We start from the raw sequence: 12,031 nt of genomic DNA on the forward strand, positions 1-12,031 counted from the left end.
ACTGCCTTCAATTGTGTTAAATTTCACACTTCCTGGTATTAACAGCTATAAAGGTGACTATAGAGAAATAAAACACAGGGATAAAAGCTCGGGGTGACAACTTCACAGCCCATCATTTTACCTTAGTGCAAAGTTATACCTGAAGAATTAGAATGACTGATAGATTAAAAAGATGAAAATATAGTGTAGATGGCTGCCAGACATCTCTTTTTCCACATATTCATCCACACACTTCCAAGGTTATTGGCTGGATTCCTCACGTTACACCCCAAACAAAAGATGATAGATAATGTAGCATCTGTTGTTGGTAAGAGAGAAAGACAGCCATTGTGCGTAGAAGCTTTTAAGAAGCCCGCAGCTCTGATCAGTGATTTTCTGCCAACATTCAAGATTTGGTCTCAAAATTCTCCTGAAGGCTATGTTTCCCTGAAAGCATCTTAGCAATAAGTCCAACTCGTACACATGACTTACAACAGTGGAATAATGTAAGCAAACATGTCAGTCAAAGGTCCAACATTTCCTTTCATTGTGATTGTTTCACTGTTATTATTAAGTGTGTGAAGAAGAAATGTCTGAAGAAAAATCCACTCTTGATGTTTCAGTGATGTCGAGCCTGTCATGTATTTGTAACAGATTTCTGTCTCAAATTTAATGTTTGATTTTGTGGATTTGTTTCTGTTGATAGCTATCCAAACGTAGACAAAGTGAGTCAAAGTGGATGTTTTCAGTATCTACAAGAGTTTGAAAGAAGGTTTTTTTTTTCCAATTATCAGAATCAACTTTACTTATTACCAATGTTATTTTTTTTAACCTTCCGAAGCCTCAATAGACCAGAATGCAATGCAGCCAAACTCAAAAAATTTCCAACTTCCTATATAACAATATAACACCACTCAAAGTTGGAACTCCTCTTTGTTTACAAAACGATGGCAGCACCTATGAAAAAAAAAATCATACTATCATATAGTAAAATCTGTTCAACATGTAAATTGATGTCAAAATATGTTGCCGATGTTATTAACGTCATTATGCCTAAGAAGTAGTTGTAGCAATAGAAAAGAGTTGTGCCCACATGCTATACTTATACACATGTCCCTTCCTTGTCAACTGTCAAATGGCATTCTAGGAAATCTAGTAAAATGACTCAGTGATATGAGATTGCACACAGGCTGTTTTGGGAAAGTGGACACATAACCACAAAACTCCTGGAATGTGTGTGTTCAACATTTCTTGCTGCTGTAAGAGTGGGAGATAAAGATGGATTTTTGTGCGACACCATATCCTATTAACTCTAACATATAGGTATAATACATACTGTGTGTCTATAGGCCAACAATAATCTCAGGATTAAGATGTTTGGTGGGAAACCCGCTGCTGTTCAGCTTGTATGTGTTGTATCTGGGTCACAGAATGAAAGTTGAAAATAGAGTCTGTCATCTAGCACAATTTATTCCACCATTTGTTTACAGTAGCGTTGTAAATGCAGTTTGTTTGTATGTTGATTTGTAGTAGTCTTCATACATCAGCTCTTGGCATTCTGAAGAGTGAGTAACACCTCACATGACTGAAATATTAAACAAATATTGTTAAATATGAACAAATGAATAAATAAGCCCCGTTCAGTGGATCCACAGTGGGACTACAGAGTCCTTTTTCTGGTCTGAGTGGCTCACGTCTCCAGTCGCAGTCAGCCAGACCTACTCTAGCAGAAACACAATGTGGGGAACCGACAGTAGCATAGACCAAGAGGTGCCTCTTGCATCACACACTCATGCACAAACAGTCATATGCACGGAGACACACACACATACACACGCTCTCACACTCGAGGCTCTCACGAGAAAATGACTAATCATGGTCACATGAAAAAATCTGGCAGATCTAAAAAGAAAGAACCAAGAGAGGTTACATGTGTAATTTACAATATGTCATCATGTCGCTTCTCTGTAGCTGTAAACATCCGCAAAGTAAAGGGAGGACTGCCAGTCGCACACACAGGGAACATGGACATCTAGACTGTAAACATTTCAATACACAGACACACACACGGCACTGTCCCAGTCAGCCCTCTAAACTGACCTTTCACGCTGTCTCTCACACACACACACACACACACACACACACACACACACACACACACACACACACACACACACACACACTAGGCTTCAGCAAAAGCTATGTTGTCACGGTTCCAAGCTCACACACAGGCACACACACAGACACACACACACACACACAGACACACAGAGTGAACATACACATACCAGGTGAAGCCTGACATTGGAGCATCCCAAACACACATGTTACACAGTAGGAGCGTAAACTACATTGCTGGCCCCTTCCTCCCTCCCAATCCAAACTGAGCATGCTCAGACCACTCCTCTCCACCCCAGTCCATCTTTAGATCCCCCCTCCTCCATTCTATATATATGAGACAAGCTGACTTCCTTTTTTGAACCCTCCATCCCCCCCCCTGCTTGCCTGCCCAGGTGTGCACAAACCAGATCTAAGAAGCATTTTGGGAACTATTTGATTGGATTATTTATGAGACAAATTGGCGAGGAACCGAGGCAGGAACTATGAGATAGAAGCACACCGGGGACCCAGTCTGTTATGAGAGGTCACCGAGATGGAGTCCTGTTGTGAGATGAGAGGCCCACCAAGTAATGTACAAGTCTGTTTCTCAAAGCAAGCTTCTGCAACTCAACAATCCTCCATTCGTCGGGTTCCCCCTCCTTCGTCGACTTCCTTCTTTCCTCCTGCCCACCGCCTGCTCTGCTTCCTCTCCTCTCCCCAGTTAAGGCCATGGGAGGGCTGGACACGAATGACTGACAGGCCTGGATCCAGATACAAGATGTGCGGCCAGCTGCTGGAGGCCTGCGAGGACCTGAGCACGTCAGGGAGGCAAATGGCCACTTGAGTTGGGGGGGGGGGTAGGGGGGCAGGGATCGAGGCCAATGAAGCCCTTTAAGGGACTCTGTTAGCCAGGAGAAGTGGAAGAGAAGGGGAGGGAAGGGGGGGTGGGGGGTTGTAAGCAGTCTCTTCAGCAGACGTAAAATGGAGGGCTCGGGAGGGGCCCTTTAATGAACGATGATGCAGTCTTTTTTTTTTTTTGGTTCGGTTCACGAGGAATAATTATCTTGGTTAGGATGATGGATTCTGTCAGGATAAGTATGTGTTGATCGTTTTGATTGTTTCATCAGATTTGGTTGCGTCTGTGTCCAGATATCCATGGCAAGACAACGAGATGTCCTGTAGACAGAGAGAAGAGGGGTGGGCATAGACGGACAGAGGGTGGAGGGTGGTTACGCATGATTTATTGAAAAGCATATAATATGCAACATTTTCCTTAAAAATAACATATAAAATCCCTTTCAGTCATCAGCTATGACCCACTAGAACTGTGTGGTGGTGTCTCTATCTGTGTAAACACTGTCCTCTGCCTGTATTTCCTTATTTTGTCATTATTTTGCTGTGACCCTAAATGATTTACCAACCCAAAACAACGTGATTAACTCTTGTGATCCACTAAGTGAAGATGGATGAATTGCAACGTAATCAGGTACACACATTCATGGTCCACTCGGGATGAATTGTGGGGACTTGGTTGTAACTTCTACAAAAATGATGAGAATGGCATTGCATTGTTTTCTCTCTCTCTTTGGTGGTTGCAAATTTGTCTGCGATTAGTTACTTTCTGGATTGCCCAACACTTCTCTGAAACACCGGCTTAGACATTACTGCCTTCTTGCAGCTTATATTTGTCACTGTATTCATTTTTCATTCACCAATAAACAAATGAATGTCTGCATTTATAATATTTAATCTATGCTTTTTATATGTATATAAATTATCGTACTAAAGAGCTAAAGATCCAGTGTGAAACGTTTAATAGCTCCTCATCTAACACCATCATTGCTCTAAAATTTAATGATCACCAGCCGACATAACTAATAACATACCCATCAACCTCAGTTAAACTTTATTAGCAAATGTTAGATGCTAACACAAGAAACTCAGATGGTGAACACTGTAAATGAACCTGCTTGATATCAGCATGTTAGCATTGTATTTATTAGCATGTTAGCATGCAAACATTAGCACTCATATCAATGCACTGCTGTGCCAAAATACCAGTGGTAGAGGATAAGTCACAAGACTTAAGTCATACTTAAGTCACAAATTTGAGGACATTGATAAAAGACTTGACTCCACTTTGACTTGGTATACATGACTTGTGAAATTAGACTAAATATCTGCAGACCAGCAGAGGCCAACACACAAGCCAGCTAACATGAAGGAAATAATAAAATTTAGACTCAAGGATTATGTTGTCGATGATGGTAGAAAGAAGTGAACAGGGGTATGCGGTATCATGAGAACTGCCCCTTAGACAGATGTGTTTATAGGCTTAGAGGAAACGGTGTGATCCTCCTGGAGGGTAACCAGAGCAGGAGGAGTAAGATTGTGATGTAAAAAATTGTGTCAGTCTTCTGTTTTCATGTTAGAGGCCTTTAGAGGTATACGACTTTGATTTCATTTCAGAGCTCCACTCTCCATTGTTATTGATCCCACTATAAGCAGGCTGCAAACGTTTTTGTTCATGTTGAAAATAAAACCCAACTTTTCTGTCTTTTAACTGATTTATGTGTGGAAACTTGCAGGCCTCATCAGAATTCCATGTGACTTGTGACTTTCTTGAGACTTGTGACTTGACTTGACCTGTTTGACTCATAGCAGGGACTTGACTTGCTTGATTTTCACCAAAATAAGTTCAGACTTGCAAATTAGTACAGAATCACAGGGCTGCTAGCATAGCTGTAGAGTCTTGTTACAGTATTAGCTCCTATTCTATGTTTTATGTTTTTGACCTTTTTAACAGCAGCCATTTTGACTTATAATAGTAAACACAGGTGCTACCAATACTAACAGTAGCTTACCTACTTCATTCAATATTCATGTGAATGGAAGCATTCTTGAAATAATCTTTACACATTTTATATGTTGGTTTTTATCAGACACCACAGGAGTGTGGTATTGCCCTTCTTTGGAATGTTTTTGTAGCATCTCAGCACGCTGACCTGCCAGCTCAAATGTCAGATATACAGCGCTCGACTTCACCACAACACAGACTGTATGACTTGTAGCTACTGCAACGGTGGGCCGAATCACACATTGCATTAAGTCGAAGAAGACATGCAGGGACTTGCTGCAAGAAAAAACATACAAATAGTCTTTTTTCTCTAGATGTAGACACAAAAATGATTGAATGCAGGTACTGTTTAACTACCTGCTACTGCCTTATTTCAGCAGATATCTTCAAGGTATTGGGTACGGATAACCAGCCCTGTCCCACTTCCTACCTTATTAATTATCATTTCTGCAATGAATTTGGATTGAGTCAGGTGCATCAAATTCACTAGCAATGGAGGAAGACAATGACTGGATTGCATCTGGATTTTCATACCAATATGAACGTCTGCACACTGGTTTGCATGCACATCCTATCTCGCAGTAATTAGCATTCAGACAGTAGTGTGCATGTATGATGTGTGTCTCACCTTGAACAGTATTCATAGTGGGCCTGGTGGTCAGTCAGTCAGAGGGGTGTTCAGGGCAGGACCGATTGATCTCAAACCATGAGTCTATACAGCTACAGATACACACAGACACACAGGCAGTGAGTTAAAACTCTGTGTAATACAGTATACAATACAGCTGCAAATACAAGGGACACTTAGCATAATTACTTGAGCTAAGCAGATCAAACATTCACAGCTGACCAATCAAAAGGTCAGTCATTAGGAATGAATAAAAAACAATCAAAATAATAAAAAGATAACGATAATAATAATAATAATAATGATGATAAAACTTGAAATGTGATAAAGCAAGAGAGATCATAAGATAACAATTGTAGTCAACTGTAGTCTTAAATTGATTCAGTACTACAGAGGATTGTTGCTAAAGTAACGCGTAGGCCTGTTGGAAGTGTGTGTGTGTGTGTGTGTGTGTGTGTGTGTGTGTGTGTGTGTGTGTGTGGTTGAAGAGGATCCTTTACTGAAGTGAAAATAGCAATTAAAAGGAAAGTGGAAATACAACAATGAAGAAATATCTTATTACAAAATGAGGTCTTAATTACATTCCGAATGTCATTTGGGTAAAACCAGGTATACAGAGAAAAATGTACTTGAACTGCCATTTTTGCGGTTTCAATATTATTGATGCATTCACTGATATTTTGCATTAAAAAATCTTAACCTGCAAAGTTACTAGTGAAGTATAAGTACAAAATAAGTTTAATAATACTAAACAAAAATACAATTGCACTACGGATGGGACTTAATCAACCAAAGCTGTCCCATCACCAAGTGTGAAACCTGCAACATTATACTGCCTGTCAGATAAATGTAGTTTAGCAAAAAATACAAAATATATCTGTAAACCTTCCTCTTTTCCTCTAAAAACAAATTTAAACTGAAATTCATATTTACTTCAAGAGTGTAACTGCTGTAGACAAACAAGGCAGCTGTAGGCAAACACTGGAAAGCTCTACTATCTTATGTACTTGCGTTAAATTTGACATTGAGACAAACTGAGAGGTAAATCGTTTGAGAGGACGCTGTTTATTAATATCATGACAACAATATTATTGTTGTTACTATTGCTAATATGTGTAAGGTTACATGAGTCTGAAACTGAAGACCAGTTTAGCAGTAAAATGTTCTGTGTCAGTTGATGTTGATACACATTCAGTTAGAGTTTTCCACATCTGGAAAGTTTGTTTAGTTTGTATAATGTAACTTGTCCTTCCAACCATTGTCAGGTGCTGTAGGATTGTGGCTTGTGACATTCACATGTGCTGCAGATAGTACTGAGGGATGGCCCTCATTTCCCATGATGCACTGCTGAGAGAGCTATTTCATGTTCCAAAATGCACATTATTATTTGTTAGAGTCTGTAATGTGTCTGCCATAAACTTGGTGGTTTACGTTGGTAGTTGTGATTTTTGTGCTGGTATATTGCATCGTGAGTGAGGTGGCTAGTACATTTCTTCACTCCAGCTGTATTTTCATGCCAGAACATACATGCTAATGTTGAGTGTGAAAGTGCTATTCATCTCTAAATACGTGCTGCTTAGCATAGTGTTTACAAATAGAAAACATCTGACAATGAGACATTTGGATCGGAACAGTGACATAAGTCAAATATGCAATGAATGACTTACATTGGGCCCCGATACCAAAATTGTCCCATCTCTAGATTGATTGTCACTAGTGCTGATAGGTAATGTCCACTCAGCTATAAGACTTTTAAAAACATGAGCAGCTTTCAGTTGTCTGCAGGCTGCTTTCATTTGTTTTTGGTAATTATTCCAAGCTATCAGTTTGTTAATCTGACAGTGATATATTGATGTTTAGAAATGCCTCACGCAGCACCTTTATTGTCCAGTGATATTATACGAATAACCTCTAAATCAAAGGCAACAAGTACTGTCCATCTTTAAGGAAGTAAGGTTTTTATTGGAGTGCAGTAAGTGGATTTAATTAGAAGAAGTGCAAAATTATATAACGGGCAATGATTCAAATATGTGTGCATGTGTGTGTGTGTGTGCGTGTGTGTGTCACCTTTTGTGGTAGATGCAGAGGCACGGCAGTCTGGCTATGGTGTCCCCTTGCTGCAGTTCCTCTAGACAGATCACACACTCACCGGCATCCCTCGCCAACACATCATCTAAAGTGGCAGGTACACACACACACATACACACGCACAGAGCAGAACATGTATCAGTATGCACCAAAGACAGCGACAATTTCAGACTCCAGCAGCATATCAAACACAGCAGAGAGCAGTAAGGAGAGCAGCTTGGTGCATTACATAGAGTAGATATAGTGGCTAGTTTCTGCTTGTACCAATGAAAATGTACACAGAGGAGTTTCAAGATGAATTAGGAGACTCGAGTCTGTTTCCACTGTGGAAAAATAACAGCGTTCATCATGTGGAAATTCACCACTGAATACTTTTATTTCCACCCATCTACTTACTGTAATGAATACAGACTCTTTAAAAGTATTGAATGGTCTACATATAAAGCAAAGTGAATACTTCAAATACGGTTTATGGAGTTTATTTTTTTCATAAGATAGATTTTGCATCCAGTCAATTGTAGTCAAGGCTGAGCTGGGAAGAAAGAAAAACTAAATAAGGCAATGCTACACGCAAATTTTATTCACATGTGGAAACATATGCATAAACTTAAACACGGAAATTGGCTTCATGCTGCCGTCAGTGCTGTATCCAGTTCTCCTTTATACTATTTCATATGAATATGAGTGCTGTTAAAAAGGTCCATAGAGTTGACTTAAGCCAAAGCCACCTTTGTCACCTGCCCCACCGATTCTTTGTTGTAGTTCAGAGGGAGGTGGCAGCCTGTCTGAAGGAATTAATTTGTCAGACATATTGATCAATATAACTAAATTTAGGCCGTTTAGAGAGTCATAATGACGGTTACATTTTGACTGTGTCCCCTGACAGGGGCACCTCAAAGATAGCAATGGAGGTACTGATTTCTATTGGCTTCCTACGTACGTGTGAAAAGGCTTTAAAGATTTCCTCCCAAAATCAGTTCGAAGACAGGCCAAAGAAAATGACCTAGAGTGGCTGTGTTTAGCATCTCTGACACTCAAGGTTAACGTTTTGGTAGGTTTTGAATCACTGTGTCCTATGTCAAGTGATGATGAGGATGATGATAGTGGTGATGTATGTGTGTGTGTGTGTTCCAGGACTGGCATATTTCCAGCTAGTTTGACTCTAGAAATAGGTTTTGTGATCATCTGTATGTAAATGACAGACTTGGAACATAATATGGTCAATAGAAGACAAAGGAGACACACAATAGGCCACATTTTTCTTTTAACATGATATACAAACGACAGCACAGAAAGCACGCACTTCATGCATATGCTGTGATGTCATAACACATTGTGAATGAATGTACTGTATACATCAAACAAAGCTTTGAACTGTGAACCTGAACTACAGCAGACATAATACAGTACGACATGTTATTTCACCTCATTTCACATCTGTCACTGTGGAGCTCTGCTACAAAGACTCTGCAGCCTGGCTGCTGCTCCAGATTGGCTGGCTGCTAAAGCAGAAGCACAAACCCCAGCTTCTAATCCACAGTGAGTCAATTAAGAGCCAAGCTGGTCGCAGCTTGTCACCAATTATCTGCTTTTTTTTTTTTTTGCATGTCATCTTTGGTGCTGAACTGACTGGGTGTATTTTATTTAGTTCTCCTTTAACTGCCTATCATTGCTCTTCTCTTTGTTTGCTCACTCATGGTAGCTATTACTTTTTTCCTTTCTTCAGGGGTTATTTGAGGCAAGCTGAAAGCAGACATGAAATCACACAAAAACACTATTTATTCACACATAAAAACAATATGTAACAAAAATACAAAATATGAGACAATTAAGAAAAGGGAGAAAACATTGAAAGACATAAAAGTTGAGGCCACTTGCTGCTGACCAACCATATCCAAGGCACCGTAGCACTGTTCACACAAACCTTTCAGTTTTATGTTTGCAGGTAATCTAAAACAAACTCTTGACAGAATTGGCTGTATATAATCACCTTTTTGAGGACTTATTTAATATTATGTAAGCAAGCAATCTCTGTCTGTGCCAGTGATTTTGGAGCTGAGGTTAATGACACCTTGTAATTGTATATAGCAAGTCAAAAAAAAAAAAAAAAAAAAAAAACATAAATAAAAGGCATCAAATACTGACATTTACAACTCACAGCTACTGTAAACATTGTTAAAACACCATACTAAATGATGGAAAGTGTGGCTATAATTGACTGTATTTCGAAAGGATTCCAACACCAGGGCGAGACATGCAACAAATGTTTAAAAATGATTACGTGTAAAGTAGAGGGGCACCTGGCGACGCACGGGATGCACTTGAAAATGGAGAGATGGACCGCGCTCGACTGCATGTGTGACAACATGTCAAGCACATCAGCCGGCAGTGTGGGTGTCCCTGACATCAGTGACTGGGAGCACTGATGTGTAACACTACATGCGACGTGTCTGATGATAATATATGCTATTTCTGCAATTTTGAAGCTGGTGTTTGTATATGAACACCAACTCAAAATGTATTTTGCTGTTATTTGTGTTAAAATGTAAGATGTCAATGTGTTAATTTGCTGTAAATGCTGTATTTATTTATATTTATATATTTAAGTAAACTTAAACTGTTAATCGTCATTATTCTCAAATTTGCTTTAGCAATGAAAACAGCATTTGTTTAATGTCATCGACATTATTTTTAAAGTGAAGGTTCATCCAAAAATGAAATTTAGTCATTATCTACTCACCTTCATGCCGATTAAAATTGCTGTTTCGATTTTTAGTCCAAAAAACACTGCTGGAGTTTCACAGGACATGGGTGTTGCAGACTCTCCCAACCAATGAAAGACAATGGTGACCAGTTTTCAAACGTTAAAAAAAACACATAGAATAAAAATAAAATGCCTCCTCACTGCTTGTCTGGTATAATCCAAGTCTTTTAAAGTCCCAACGTGACAAGTTGACTAAAAAAATGTTATTTACACCATGTTTTTAGCCTGAATCTTCTCTGTCTCTTATCTTTAGGCTGGAGCCACGTTCACTATCTGAGCTGGGTGTGTGTGTTGTGATGGTGTACAAACGTCATGAAAGGACTTTACGAGACTTGGACTACACCAAACATCAGAAGCATTTTTTGGGGGGTTTTTCTCTAATTTTTCATGTTTGAAAACTGGTCAGTGCAGCGCAATGCCGTTTTAGCATTGGTATCTGACAAAAAACAAACAATTCCTCAAATCTACTAAAGTTACAGAATTTAAGCCTTTGAATAAATGCACTTACTTCACACCTCAGCTGGGTGAAGCTTCAGTCACTGTTGCACCACCACACATTAACATGTATTCATGTGAAAATGAAATTACATACATTATTGCCATGATACTTAAAATAATCCAATTTTACCAATCTGTCCAATGAAACATTAATACTGTCAAAAGATCTAGATAGATAGATAGATAGATAGATAGATAGATAGATAGATAGATAGATAGATAGACAGACAGAGGAGTGGGTAGACTGTGAGATGGAATGAGAGACAGAAGACATATGCTCTGACTGCAAATCAGCTTAGTTCCTCAACAAACTCCCATAACCCCGCTCTCCTCCCTCCCTCCCTCCCCCTCTCTATCTCTCTCTCCTCTTCTGACCCCTCTCCTTTATTCTATTGTTCACTGTAGCACATCCCTCTATCCCTGCGTCCTCTGCCGCCCCCCTGAAAACACCCAGCATCTCTCTGACAGAGTGCTCCGGATTAAATCGCAGGAATCTACATGCACTGTCTGATAACAATACAGCCGCTCTACTCCTCCTCGTCCTCTTCCTCAAATATCCTCAGCAAATCCAACCAGGAAACACTCAGAGATTAATCAACTCCCCAAAAAGTCTGCATAGTCCTTTAAGAGACACAATTGTTCCCGTTTGATGGTGAGTGCAGAGTGTATTAAATCTAAAGTCAACATCTGACCCCTGCTTTAATAATCAAGTGAAGAGGGTTGTTCAATCTTCTTTCCTTCACCTGTGAAATGTTTAAAAAAATGAGGTCATCAGGATAAAGTCAGAGCCCTAACTCATCATAGTCCTGCCTCAGCCAAAAGTCTGCACATCGATCGCAGCATAAAATGCAGCCGCCGGGCTTTTAATCGGATCAAACAGGAACGTATCACCAGCTAACCTCCAAACTATGTTAGAGCTGCAACAATAAATCGATTAACTGATTATTAATCAACTATTAACTTAATCATCAACTATGTTTGTGTCATTTTTCAAGACAAAAAGTCAAATTTTTCTGATTAAATGTGAATATTTTCTTGTCTCTTTACTCCTCTCTGACAGTAAACACAATATCTTTGGGTTCTGGACAAAACAAGACATTCAAGGACATCGGTTTGG

General features: G+C 39.5%; 1 protein-coding gene across 1 annotated transcript in view; it reads right to left on the reverse strand.

Annotated features, from left to right (window-relative positions):
- Nucleotides 1-1,429: 1,429 nt before the first annotated feature.
- The window catches only part of znrf1 (zinc and ring finger 1), a 63,073-nt gene continuing 52,471 nt past the window's right edge, over nucleotides 1,430-12,031 (reverse strand). Inside the window, exons 3-5 of the mRNA XM_084735044.1 lie at nucleotides 7,632-7,737; nucleotides 5,565-5,656; nucleotides 1,430-3,255 (exon numbers count right to left, since the gene is read on the reverse strand). Of these exons, the coding sequence (XP_084591170.1) occupies nucleotides 5,599-5,656; nucleotides 7,632-7,737 (164 nt within the window). The 3' untranslated portion in view covers nucleotides 1,430-3,255; nucleotides 5,565-5,598. The remainder of the gene's footprint in view (nucleotides 3,256-5,564; nucleotides 5,657-7,631; nucleotides 7,738-12,031) is intronic.

The sequence above is a fragment of the Lutjanus erythropterus genome, chromosome 13 (assembly GCF_056507025.1).
Source record: "Lutjanus erythropterus isolate fLutEry1 chromosome 13, fLutEry1.hap2, whole genome shotgun sequence".
NCBI classification, from domain to species: Eukaryota; Metazoa; Chordata; class Actinopteri; order Lutjaniformes; family Lutjanidae; genus Lutjanus; species Lutjanus erythropterus.